This window comes from Halichoeres trimaculatus, unplaced genomic scaffold (genome assembly GCF_033239565.1).
Source record: "Halichoeres trimaculatus isolate MK-OKI-2021-1 unplaced genomic scaffold, fHalTri1.1 fHalTri1_scaffold_3, whole genome shotgun sequence".
Lineage (NCBI taxonomy): Eukaryota > Metazoa > Chordata > Actinopteri > Labriformes > Labridae > Halichoeres > Halichoeres trimaculatus.
In genome coordinates, this window is record NW_027437181.1 from 8,380,907 (window position 1) to 8,394,610 (window position 13,704).

At 39.3% G+C, this 13,704-nt stretch overlaps 2 protein-coding genes across 3 annotated transcripts; one reads left to right on the forward strand and one right to left on the reverse strand.

The window, feature by feature from the left end:
- Window positions 1-2,326, forward strand: il17a/f1 (interleukin 17a/f1). Its single transcript, XM_074666995.1, has 3 exons — window positions 1-74; window positions 1,664-1,851; window positions 1,942-2,326. The coding sequence occupies exons 1-3, from the start codon at window positions 45-47 to the stop codon at window positions 2,198-2,200; spliced, it is 477 nt and encodes a 158-aa protein (XP_074523096.1). The 5' UTR covers window positions 1-44; the 3' UTR covers window positions 2,201-2,326.
- Window positions 2,327-3,705: 1,379 nt separating this feature from the next.
- Window positions 3,706-9,015, reverse strand: LOC141788179 (stathmin-4-like). Of its 2 annotated transcripts, none has more exons than XM_074667032.1 (7): window positions 8,938-9,015; window positions 7,018-7,085; window positions 6,800-6,895; window positions 5,872-6,077; window positions 5,118-5,282; window positions 4,998-5,015; window positions 3,706-4,876 (listed from the first exon to the last, which is right to left on the reverse strand). In XM_074667032.1, exons 2-7 carry the CDS (start codon window positions 7,028-7,030, stop codon window positions 4,868-4,870), a joined length of 507 nt encoding a protein of 168 aa, XP_074523133.1. In that variant the 5' UTR covers window positions 7,031-7,085; window positions 8,938-9,015; the 3' UTR covers window positions 3,706-4,867. The 2 variants fall into 2 exon arrangements, with proteins under 2 accessions (XP_074523133.1, XP_074523132.1); XM_074667031.1 differs by having other exon boundaries at window positions 5,872-6,080; window positions 8,938-9,014.
- Window positions 9,016-13,704: the final 4,689 nt, after the last annotated feature.

Sequence of the window (13,704 nt, forward strand, 5' to 3'; positions counted from 1 at the left end):
TGAAGAAAGACCTGTACTAAATCCAGACCCAAAGAAAAACCAGCATGTTTTCAACAATGAGCTCCAAAGTGACGGTAAGAGCAGCTCAGAACGGCAGGATCAGATTTTTACATCTTATTTGAAGTCTTTGAACGTGAAGTTTAGGACGTAAAAACTCTGAAATCACGCAGCAGTACTGTGGCCTGAAGAGTTTAAAAGACATTCTGTAAAAGTTAGCAAAATCAATTTAATGCACCAATGACTCTAATGCTGTTTTATTTCACTTTTCTTATTTTCATACATGCTTAATGTTGTGAAAATTAAGTGAAGCAGTAGTTGGGCAGATGTTTGTTAAACAAAAATGATTGAGTTGGGGAAAAAAGGGTTTAAAATGATATATTTTTTAGGAAATCCTGAAGGTTATAATGTAATTTCTGACTACTTTGGGCTCCCAGATATTCACACTGCACATTAAACATCTTAGAATGTTGTTTTTCCAACAACATATTTTTTTGCATAGTTGTGTCAAACTTATTTTGCTGTATTTTATAGCCGTTTGGGCTTTATGAGTTTCGGGGATTTAGGAGTGTATAACCCAGGACCAGAGCCAGGATTTTAAATTACAAAAGTTAGTAGATCACTATTTTAATTTATAAAAACAACTGACATACTAAAATTTTTGGTTTTAAAGCAGATGTGGTTGCTTTTTGCTCCTTTCACACTTGATTGGGTTCTTATGAAGTTTTGGTGCATCCGACAGATCTACCTGTGATTACCAGCATGTCACTGACCAAAGAAGGCGGCTGTAGCTCAGTCCACAGGAATTTGTCTTTGTTACTCCAGGGTTGTTGGTTTAAGTTCAAGCATGGTGAAAGATTTGAATTGTGGTGATTGCTGGTGAGGTGTTAGCATAATTTCCTGAGCACTACCTCAAGGAACCATGACAGATGGAACCACCCATAATGTCACCCCTGTTATAACCAAACATCGTCTGCATAACAAGATATCAAACCTCAGCTCAGCATTTCCACCTGGAGAACGTTGTCTGGAAACCAAGAAAAAAGGGATGGTTATAGATTCAAACAAAGAGCAAGTTAAAACTTTTTGGGAAACAATTGTCTAAAACTCTCCTCATATCTCCAAGTAAATGTTAAAGTACTTAAGAAATATCCTTTTGGTTTGCAATATTTTTTTATTTTTTTATTTTTTGCAATTTACAGGAGAAAGAAACCAACCAACAGGGTTGAAACTACTAAACTTTAAACAAAACTTTTTCCAATGCAAAAAACAAACAAACAAACAAACAAACAAACAAACAAACAAACAAACAAACAAACAAACAGACTATTTTTGTCACATAAAAAAATTATGTTTGTCCAGTATGATTTCTCAAACTGTTGAATGATGTAAATGAGGTATGTAAAATGAATAGTGCCTTTGTGGGATTTGATCACAGAAGATTTGAATAGTTCCAACTTTGAAGAAAGAGTGCACAGGACTGAAATGTTTTCATGAGGTAAAATGAAGGTTTGGCAAAGTGTGTCAAAGTACAGCAACTCCATAACTTTATCATTTCTGTATTGTTCTTTTGACGTTATCACCTCTGGATTTTGAATTCTGAAAACAATTTTGTTTCACGCTCAGTGAGAGCACAAAGGCTCACTCCTTCTCTTCTCCACTCCAGATCGCCATTGTAGTGGCAATGATGATGATGATGATGACAGAGGCCATGCCAAAACACTCATCAAAGACACACAAGAAGGATGGTGCTGCACTAAAAACCATCCCCCTGCAGTTGGACCCCAGTGCATTCTCTCACACCAGGAGCATCAGGTCCCTGCAGAATGACTCCATCTCCCCTTGGACTTACAAGTACGGCAACAGATGCAAACAAAAACCTGTTTAAAAATGTGTTTATTATTGATGACGTGAGACTAACAGCTTTTTTTCCTCACACTTCAGCTACACCCATGATGCCACCCTGTTCCCGCCTGTGCTCTCAGAGGCTCGCTGTTTGCTGCGGGGTTGTCTGGACTCAGAAGGCCAGGAAGACCTGAGCCTGGAGTCCAGTCCCATCATGCACCAAGTGCTGGTGTTGCGCCGTGTCAGGTCTTCAGGGGCTGAGTCAGGATCAGGTGATGGGTACCACTTCCGATTGGAGTCTCGCCTCATAGCAGTGGGCTGCACATGTGTTCGAGCCAACGTTAAACTGCAGGAATGAAGACCAGCAGTGACCGGACCAGCCGGTGGGTCAGTCTGAGACAAAGGACACTGACAACCAAAACTACTCCAACGATTCTTAAAGTGTTTTTGTTTCTCTGCCTTTGATTTGAAGTTACTGATGTGAGTTTCTTTTCCTAACCTCCTGAACCCTTTCGCGTCTTTTGCTGAGCGCTAACATTTTAAATCTACTCTTTTTGATCTGCTTTTTTAAGATAAAAATAATAAGTTTTTACATTTTATTCTCATACAAGAAAAATCATTCCCCTCCTTATAAAAACTCAGCTAAAACTAGATGGGGTCTAAAACCTAACCCTGATACAAGCAGCAAATGCTTGAATATTGAAATGCTGAGCCCTAACCCTAGCTCTAAACTTAAGAGTCCTATTTTCAATCTCTAAACCCCTTGTGACATCATCAGCTTTCCGTGTTGATGAGGAGCCAAGCCAAACCTCTGTCTCTCCATTCATTTTAATGGGCCAAATCTTATTTTAGAATGCCCGATATTTTAAAAAGTACAACGATTAGAAATGTAAAAAATACATGTACAATTCTCCTGAATGTACAGAACATTTGAATATTTAAATAATGAAAATTGATGAGAATTTGTGGTCAGAGTAACAAGCCAAAAATAATAAAGTCACCAGATTTCTATAAATTGATAAAGTTTTATGATGAGTTTTTAGGACATAGGAGTACTTAATAGAGCAAAAAAGATCTCTAACTTCTTGGATATGTAACTAAAGTAATGCTCCATTTGTTGAAGATTTATGTACGTGACATGATGCGCTATAATCTACTGGATTTTGTTTTCAATCTCTTCATCTTTCTTATATTTGTGGTTTTGAGACTTTTTCTTTCATCTTAAAATGTGGCACCAGAAAAGTTGCTTTAGTGAAAGGAGGTATATTGTTCATTTGATGATATTATTTATTTTTTATCTTATTTAAATTAACTTTATTTATTTTTCATGGTGGACTGTATTTATTGAATTGTGATGTATTTATCATTTAGAAACTGGATGTGGTGTTGGAGCAATAAACTATCAGAGCAAAGTAGTAAAGTGTCATTGTTTTATTCTCAGATTTAAAATATACGCTATTTCTGTACAGCATCTTCATCATTATCACCGTCTTCATCACCCTGACTCCTCTACAATGATGCCAGGGAAACAGATTGACACACACACACTCACACACACAGAAGGCTGTAAACAATGTACACAGTCGATTATCAGTTATTCATCAGGCAGATTCATCCAGGGTGAGATATTTGTGGGAAATGATTCCCGCTAAGATGCAGCATAGCAAAAAGTCTTTGCAGCAGGACTTGAATTGTGCCTTCAAGAGGAGGATGTAGGCATGCAGCGGCAAGAAGAAGGAGCAGAAAGCCAGCATTTTGGAGCCCGACTGCAGCAAGGACAGCGAGCTCTGAGAGATTCCGTTTCATCTACGTGTTTGATTCAGAATCATCTTTGTCTCGGGATTTGTCCCTTTCTGCTGCTTGTTATTTTTATTTTTTACCAGATTTCAGACAAATTTAGAGGTCAAACCAAAGTTTAAATCTGGAAATTGAAACATACACATTATAAAGGCAATTGTCTGTGTTCTTGTTTTTTTTTATTTAGATTTCTTTCAGCTTAACTCCATTTTGTCTTGTCTCTGTCTTAAGGACATTTTCATCCCCATCAGATCTGTTTTCTCAGACACATTTCACCTGTGTTTTAGAAGTTTCTGTATTCTCTGACTCAACCATGTCTCAAACTCATTTGTGCATCACCAGTTTTTGTGTCATCGCTCTGAAATGAACTCGTCTCTGTGTCATTATCTCTCGGCCTGCATCTGTTGCAGCTTTGTGGGTTTTCAGTCTCACTCGGCTTATCTCTGCGTGGGTTCAATCTTCAACAGGAGTTTGAAACCAATCCTGTACCAGGTCTAGGTCTCGCAGCTTGTCTGCACTTTGTCCTTACATGACACATCTTGCACAAGACAGTCTTTGCCCTTTTTCCTGCCCCTGATCTGTGCTGAGTCTTGCTCTTTCATTTTCTTGCTGGCTTTGCTGCACTTTCTTGTTGACACTCTGTTCTCCAGTCATTGCTATAATCTAAAATATCCTGCAGGTGGCGACATTCGACTCAGATTTTCTTTGACAAGTAGGGACCACCATTCTTTGGAACGTTCTTGGCACTTTCAGACACGGCCCAGCTCATTTCTCTCTGCAGGATTTCTCAGCGTAGAAGCAGAAGCCGCCCTGTGCAGGGTTTTATCGATGTAGTCCCTTTGGGTTCGGATCCGGTTCAGTTTGGTACAACTTTTCAGGCATGTGAAGATGTTCAATCCTTAATGCATACACGATCACTCATACATGAACACAATGGCACTATTGGCATGGCAACAAAGCACAGTTAACCCCCCTGTAGTCCATCTAGTTGATGACTGAGTCTGCAGCGTCCTTCAGCTCCAGTTTGTCTCGTGTTAAAGAGTTCATCTCGTGTGGAAGAGTCCTGGTTTTACAGAGGAGGTCTCCAGTCCTCTTTCTTTACTTCTCTCAGTGGTTTCAGAGTCTCTTCATGTCAATCTCCAAGTCAGGGCAGCGCCTGGTTTACGGCACTCATCAGCCCTCCAAAATGGCTTCCAAATAAAGTTCAGCTTGTGTTGTGATCAGGCCATCAAGACACCTGGAAGGGAGCAAGAGAGGGTGGAGTTAGCTCATAACTGAACTTTCCAAGGAACAAAAAAAATAATCCAACTTTAATTAGATTGATGTTTTCTCTTTCTCCTCCTCTGGCTCATCCTCACCTCCACACTGTGCTTCTCCTGAAAGACACAAACATCAGAAAACCTCCTTTAGTCATTCATTCTCATGAAATTAGTAGCTGGAAATCTCAATAAACCAAATCCAAAAGTATGAATTCTCACCTCCTCCTGCAGCTTCTCCTGTGATGCGTTCAGGTGCATCTGCCTCAGCTCTTTGTCAGCGTCCGCACGATGCTCCTGGCGCTCTTTGGTCAGGGCTTTCTGAGCCACTTCACGCTCGTGCTCTCGCCTCTCGGCCAGGTGCTTCAGGAGCTCCGCTTCCTGACACTAGAGGGAGATGAAGAGAGATGTTAGACTCTGTTCATTTGGGCTGCCATGGACTGTTCAGGATATCTTGTGTGTCAACAAAACAGGAATTTTCACTGTAGAGGCACTTTGGTCCAATAAAATCACTGTGCTATAGTATGCTTAAAGTGTTTAAAAAAACACACCTTTTTCTCTTACAAAACTTTAAACTAAATTGGGCGTTCCCCAGGGCCAAATACTTGAGCCCTTTTCTTTTCTTGTTCACTCAAATATCTCAACATTTACTGGATGGATTGCCATGAAATTTGCACGGACCTCCTTCTTCAGCAGAGGAACAAGTCCAACAACTTAATTAGTACATTTATTGTCCTATTCGCAGTCTTAAGGTTGACATTTCACTGTGTCCTTTGTTCTGATTTATGACCAAATCCCTGCAGATGTGCTGACATTTACAGCAGCTCTTACTGTGTATTGTTTAGTGCTGATAAAGGTTAACATGCTAACACAAACAGATGGTTAAGGGTTTAAATCTCCATCAGCATGTTGGGGGTTTAGACACACAGGTCTGTTTTCTGTGTACAGCTGATCAAATATGTCAACATTCACTCACCTTCCGTCTCTCCTGGGCGGCGTCCAGTTTCTTCTGGATCTCCTCTAGCGAGGGTTTCCCACGAGGAGGCGTGGTCGCCCTCAGCTCAGGGCCGCCATCGAAGGTTGGTGGCTTCAGGATAACCTCAAAGGCCTGACCACTCGCCCGCTTGCTCAGCTCAATCACTTCCATGTCACGGATGTTGCAGAGATTCAAGTCCACCACGCCTGCTGGGAGGAGAATGAAGGAGTGTGAAAACCCCCAAAAAACATTTACAGGAGCTTCAACACACAACTTTTTCCCTATTCTAATGAGTATTAACATATGAAAATTGAAAATATTTGGATAAATCCTGACTTAAAGCTTATCATAAATGGAAAAATGTGAAACTGAAAGCATCACTGAAGGAGCACTTTGCCAAACTTCAAGTCGAAGATACTTTTCTTAACTAGTCTATTGCATTTGTAGCTGTTTTTCAACATCTAAAACGTTCATCTGCAAGCTTCAGCAACTCTAAAGTTTAAAATTTACAGAAAAAACTCATAAAATATTTCTTTGAATTGATGTTTAAAGCACACACCTGATAAAACAACTCATGTAACACTTAAATACTGATTTTATATGAAATTATTTAAATATTTAGAGCAGATTTGCACAAAACAGGTGGTTCAAGCTGTGCAAGCATTGTGAATTGGAAAGATGTCACTTGGAGCCTTTGGCAATTGTGGAAAAGCTTTTCAAGCCATGTTAAGAAGTGATATTAAATAAATAAAAGCAGAAAATAATCAATATCTTGAAGGAAATTCTTACCACCATCACTGAAGGACCTATATTTGCATATTTAATTGCAAATTTCCAACTGTAAATGGTCTAAATCCATCCTAACACCATGTTTCAGCTCTGTTCTGATTTATTTCCACAGAGAGTCAAACTGAGCTGTTTTACTGACCTTCCTTCTTCTCATCCGAGCTCTCTCTGAGTTTCGGAAGGATGCAGGAGCAGAAGAGAGACACCAGGGGGAGCTCTCTCATCTTCTCTCTGTATGCTGGAACATTCGGGGACACGAGAGCAAAGTGAAAACCTGAGGAGGAGCTAAAGGATCAACTTGTTTCATTACAGAAAGATGTAAAGGTATAACACAAGAAGTAGAGAGAAGTGACTCTTTGCCTGCCAGAGTCATCCTGCTGCTGCTGTTGATTTCTGTCAAAGACACTGTGGTGAGGTAGAGTCTGTTCCTGTCAGGAGACACAAAAATCACATTCATGTCAGTTAAATGGATCAGTTCTGCAGAATTAGCTTGTGCTAACCTACAGAGGAAAGTTTCATAAGGGGTTCCAAGGTTATAAATGGTACTGCTGACTTTAGAGTGAAAGGGTTAGGGCTCAGCATTTTAACATCCATCATTTGCTTGCGGAAATGCCTTATCCTATTTATTCTTTTTTGTTTTTATTGTTTCTTTCTCTTATACAATCTTTGTAACTATTTTCATTGCCATTATATGTTCACAACTATCATTGCTTTCATCGTTTGTTCACAATCTGCTTGTCTATCCATGTCACTGTCTTGTGTTGATGCACAATTAAAGTTACAAAAAAAAAAAAAAAAAGTGTTTTCAGGAAGCAAAAAATGAATTTCAAGAAAATCTTTGTCTAATCTCGAGTAGAAAAAAGAGAAGTCAGACTTGGGTAAGGTTAAGAAACATTTACTTGATACATATTTAAATAAATAATAATGTCATATTTAGTCATCTGTTTTCTTTTTTTCTGGACTCATCAGGTGAATGTGGCTCAAATTGGGCCTGAAAAGATGTTTTTTTTTAGAGAAATAAGACAAAAACTTGCTCAGATTTCAGTTTTTGCAGTGTGACCTTGCTCATTAATCAATAGAGGACTGATTACTTGAATGTAATTCACCAGAACCAGTTCCAGTGATTACAGCCTGATACTCAAACTCAGGCGATAAAAACCCCAAAATGACGTCATCTGTCAGATTCTCTCCAACCAACAGAGGAGTGAGAGATAAGACCTCAAACATCTTTACGAGCTGCAGGGTTAGCTCTTTTTGCAGTGTCCCTAACTTTACTTGTTTTGAGTCAAGTTTCCTGCACAACCACAAGTCTGCAACCTGAAAACAAGCAACGCTCAAAATCTGGGCCGTGCACAAACTCCGGTTCAGAGGCTTGATTTATGCAAATGATTGACCTGACCAGAGAGAAACATGAGTCACTGAAGTAAACATGAGTAAGAGCTGCTTCTCAATTTTGCACTGTGCGACCTCCTGGAGGTCAGAATACTCAAAGCAAGAAGTGTGAGGATGGAAAGAGCAAAAAACACACAGACGCAACTCCCTGCAGGAGCTCAGAGATTTAGAGGATCACATCATTCTGCGTCAGCACTAACACTCAAGTTGTATCTGGTCTTAACATCAGGGGAAAAATACATAAATGATTGATCTGCAGCTTCTGTATGTGCAGTATCCAGAGATGCTCGTGCCCAAAATCCTCCATTTCAATGACATCAGACTCGTTGATCCTCTCCCTCACACTGAATAATTCATGATTCAGAGATTCCAAGCAGAAAAGATGCACATTTTCAACCATTCATTGCAGATTTACTGTTAAAATATCTAAATTAAACACCACTGCTCTCAAATTGCTTCCACTATTCCTCTTATTTCTAGTACAAACATGTTTCAACCCTCAAGCGTGTGTGTCTTTGTGTGCAAGTGTGTGTGTGTGTGTGCAGAGAAGAAGCAATGATGTCATTGTTGCCAGTAAGCGCATCACCTTCTGCAGAGCGCAGAGAGTGGAGCACGCAGCTTAGAAACTAAAGTAAAGAAGAAGAGATGGAGGTTGCAGAAAAGAATGCAGAACACACAGAGTAAGAAATAAAAAAAGAGGATGATGATTAAAAAAAACTGCAGAATAAGAAAGAATGAGGTAAGAGAAAGATGCTTTTCAGGTTTCTGTCTGAATAAATCTGCAGGTTTCCTAGCTGCATGCTGGCACCAAACTGAGATAACATTAACAGATGATCAGAAACATGAAGGTTTGAATGTATGAAGGTGTAAATGTGTGTTTGTACTCACCCTGCAGTGATGCTCGGTCTCTCTGTTCAGACTGAAGATCTGCAGCTCAGCAGCATCAGCACCAAACAGCAGTCTGCTGCATGACATCACTCAGCAGCCTTCTGATTGGCCAGCAGGGATGCTGGGCTGTGATTGGTCCAGCAGGGTAGAGCGAGGGGGAGGAGATGGAGAAGGAGAAGGAGGAGGAGGATGGGGGGTTCAGAGGAGTGGAGGTTTATTTCAGAGGAATCCTCCACATCAGAGCAGGGAACAGTTTCAGTGAAGCATTTCATTTTTAATCTCACGGCAGGAGTTTCCCGTCATGTGTCGAGATCTGATGAAGACCAGGGTGCCGAGAAATAGGGTTTAAATTCCAGTAAATTCAAATCTTACAATAAATGGGCATGCTAATGTTAGAAAAACAATTTTTCATGAGAATAAGGGTAAAAAAAACGTAATCTTTGTCCATTTAAAATCCATCAATTCAAAGTGCTGTATGTGACCACTGACTAACGTCAGTTTACCTCCGGTCTGAGGGAGTTGCTGATCTACCAACGCCTTTATGTATTGGTTTAGTTTGCCCTTTAATGTATCCAAGTAACAAAACATTAGTCAGTGATGGACCCATTATCCTTAAAGTTTTGGTTAATGCAGTTTATTACTGGCTCTGAGGACAGTGATGATACGTGTGATTCTGGTTAAAAAACAAACAAACATATTTCTCAGATTTTCAAAGCAAATAGTCTTTAATAACCAAAACCCAAACAGAGCGGGAGTTTTGGGTCTCCCTCTTAATTGATGTTGCTCAGGTCGTCTGCAGCCTTTAGATTTAATGCTGTGCAGCGTTGCACTGTAACTTTCATGCTTTAAAACCTGTTAAATTATATTTAAACATTCTGTTTTTGCCATTTTATGTTTTATTTGAGATGTGCTATGAAGAGACTTGCCTTACTTAAGACATGAGATCCACCTCTGTTTGCATCTGTTTGAGCTGATCTTGAGCTTTGGTGCAAAAAACATGACATCACAGCTGCTTATTGGCTGCTAGCTGAACAGTCAGATTCAAAAACTCTTAGCAATTAGCCTCCATGCTTATTTGAAATTTAGAGCTTAAAACTGAAAGATGACGACACTGATACCAAGTCTGATTGGTTCTCATTGCATTTTGTTGCATCAATCTATTCCTTTGTCATTTATTTCTAACAGGCTTATTTTTATTTGCCTGCGCTATATTATTGGCTGTACTTCAGCAAATGAGGGTTCTCTGTCAGTGTGTTTTCTGAGGATTTAAATGATATCAACTTGTAATTTGGAGACAGTGAGCATTATTCATTTGAAGTGGATTGCAGCGACACCTTTGGCCGACAGTCACCGCACACTGAGATCAGATCTTTTTTTAACTCTACTTTTCTTTGTTTAAGAGAACACAGATTTCTTGCTTTGTCAGCTGACGTGGTGTTGTCATAGAGACTCTGACATGCTGTCCGATTGGGAAGCTGTGAAATAGCATTTAGGAATAACCTATATTGGTGCTGATGATCTCATTTTAAAGAGTGAATTACAATCAGGCTTATAGATAGATGAGAGACACTTTCAAGATTACTTAGAAAGTCCTCACAGCCCCTTTAAATGTGTCCAAATGAGCTTCCAGACATGAGAATGTCTCTTTTTTGACTGGTTTAGAAATGATACTTCTGCTCATTGATCCATGCAAAAGCAGAGAGGTCATCACACTCCAAAGGCTGACGTCTAAGCGAGAATTTGTCTTTATTTTTAAGTAAAAAAGGTCAAAGGCTGCTCAGTTTGCAGGTTATAAACTCCATCCATCCCTAACCATAACTGGCTTGAGGTTTGCAATATGCAACTCCACACAGAAAGGCTCCTCCTAGGAATCAGGAACATTTCAGCTGAGCAACTTAACTCCATGATGTTTGTTCCTACACTGCAAAAAAATAAAAATAAAAATAAAAATAAAAAAAAATAAAAAAAAGGAAGAAAGAGAGTTATCTAATCAAGCATTTCTGTCTTTTTTTTAAAAGAAAAAATAGTCCTATTTGACTTAAAATGAGCCATATTCACCTGTTAAGTCTAGAAAAATGTCTCATTTCAAGATATCGAAAGAGAAAAAAGATATCTGAAGTGCTTAAAAAATCTGCAAACTGCGTAAAAATAAATGGAGATGTGCTTATTTCAAGAAACACAGGTTCGCTCGTTAGCTTCTTGCAATGAAATATAATTCCTTAACTCAAGAACCCAAACAAATACAGTTTTTCTTAACCTATCAGGTGAATGTGGCTCATACTCATTTAATAAGTTAATTTTAGTTAAATGAGACAAGAACACTCCACTGAAGGTTTCAGTTTTTGGCATTTTAGAAATAAACATCTTGGAAATCAGCTGTGAAGAGAAATTGGTTTGGCCCAGAAAAAAGATTCCTGGTTCCTGGGCAGGAAGGAACCTTTTGGCATGCTGCATACCAGGAACAGGATAAAAATTAAAGGATGGATGATCAGTATATCAGTTTGTAACCTGCGGTCTCGTCTTACGTTAACCTTTTTGTTCAACATCAAAAAACACCAGAAGAGTCATGACACCATATCTGGCTGCACAGCTTTCGTTCCTTAACAGGCCCTTCTGTCAGAAAGCTGGTGTGTTAATGTATGAAATGTGAAGATGAGTGAAACTTTTAAGATGAAAGTGGAACATGACACGGTCAGATCCAGCAGCTCTGGTTTGATCTGGTTTGTCCGCTTTCTGAGGAAATGTCAGCTCTAAATTTAACAGCTGACAATGAACTGTTACTCATCCTGACTGTAGGATGTATTCATCTCTTTCTCTCTCTCTCTCTCACACACACACACACACACACACACACACACACACACACACACACACACACACACACACACACACACACACACACACACACACACACACACACACACACACACACAGATTTGGGTTTGTGTGTTAACGCCTCCATCTGCGCTCTGGTTGACAGCCAACATGAGTGTCTATCGCTTCTCGTTCCCACTGAAACACATTAAGCAGAAAGCATTCAGAGAGGCCGCTCTGTCACACCAATGCCTCGTGTTAATAAGAGTAACTAATGTCCTCAGTTTACTGGAACGACCACGTTTTGATCATTCTGTTACGACATTTCATTACACGCTTCACTCTGGGGGCTTCAGGTGTTGTTTGGTTTGCAGGTGATCCTTCCCTGACGTCAGGCTGTTTTTATTTCAGGAAAACACGATCTATGTGAAGATGAAGATGGTGTTAGCACTGAGTACTGAAAACAAATTATCTAGTTTGGCATCAGTCCCACTGACTGTGAATGGACATCATCTCGCTTGGCTCAATGTGAGGTCTCTACAAAAACTGCTCCCCCTGGTGACTGGCTTCAGTATAGGTCAAAAACTTTGTCTCCCCAGTCATTCCTGACAAGCTGTGGTCAAACTTTGGAAAAATAAAAGCACCCCACAGAAATGTTTCTCACATCCATATGCTGTGGTGATATGAAGTAATAAATAATGTGTTGTGCTAAAGTGCACTTTTTCAGAAAACTTTCATTTTCATTAGTTATAAGAGGTTAAAAACAGGGTTTTGTGTTATCTTTAACAATGATTGACAGCTGCAATTCTCGTGCAGGCCTTTGGGGGAATTGAAGGAAGAAATAAGATGCTCAAAAGAAAAAAAAAGTAAGGCAGAAGAGGAATCTTTCTACAGTTTTAGGAACAAAAAAAAAAAAAAAAAAAAACACAGCACAGACAGTGTCATGTAAGTCTCACCTCTAACTGATCAAATAGACAATCACAAATAGGGATTTCAAAGCGGTACTTCAGCTAATACCAATTACAATTCAAAAAAGCCTTGTGTTCTGCCTGATTTTGCCACTTTGGCAGATTTTGCTACCAATGCTTTTTCTGATGGAAGTGTCTATGGACTTTTGCTGCTTTGTCAGATTTAGCTTCTGTTTTTTTTTTTCTTTTTTTTTTCATAGCTGCGCCAGTTGTAGTTGTGTCTATTTAATCATGTTAACTTTTCCATGTTTTGTTTATTTGTTTTTGTTTTTAACAAAAACAAATAAACCCATATTTTGTTAGTTCAGTTGCCCTCCATGCTCCCAGTACTCAGTGCATTAATAAATCATTAATATTCACACCAATAACGCTGTGTCATTAACCCCAGCTAGTTTTGATGTGATTTGATCTGTACTTCAGGGCGGGAGCACATTTTAATACATCAATTGCACACCATCAAATAAAGCTCCCAGTACTCACAGGGAGCCTAAGTTTATGGGTGTAATGATATAGAGTGTATGTGCAGAACCACAAAGTAGCAATTTTCAATGGGTAGCAGAAAATGACAGAACACTGGTACCACCTCTGTCCATCACTGTGGATATGTCCCTGCTGTTTAAATTAAGGAATATGGACTATGTCACAGGAAAGAGAAGTGTCTCTGTTTTTTCCTGAATCAAAATGATGTGTTTGTTTGGAATCACAGGAACTTTTTCTGAATTGATGTAAAGTAAAACTTCAATTACACTCCAGGTAGTAATTCAATCCAATGTCTGACTGTCTCTGAGGTCACCATGAAGTCAGCCTGAATGCATTCAGATGTAACCAAGCTGATCCTGAGGAAACCCTGCAGAATCCAGGGATCATGAGTCATATATTTTACTTAAAGACATAAGTATCTTCAAAAGTTTCCAACCGAGACACAAGATAATGATTAAACCAAACAGTGAGGGCATGTTTGTTTCCGTCTGCTGTGACCTCTGCT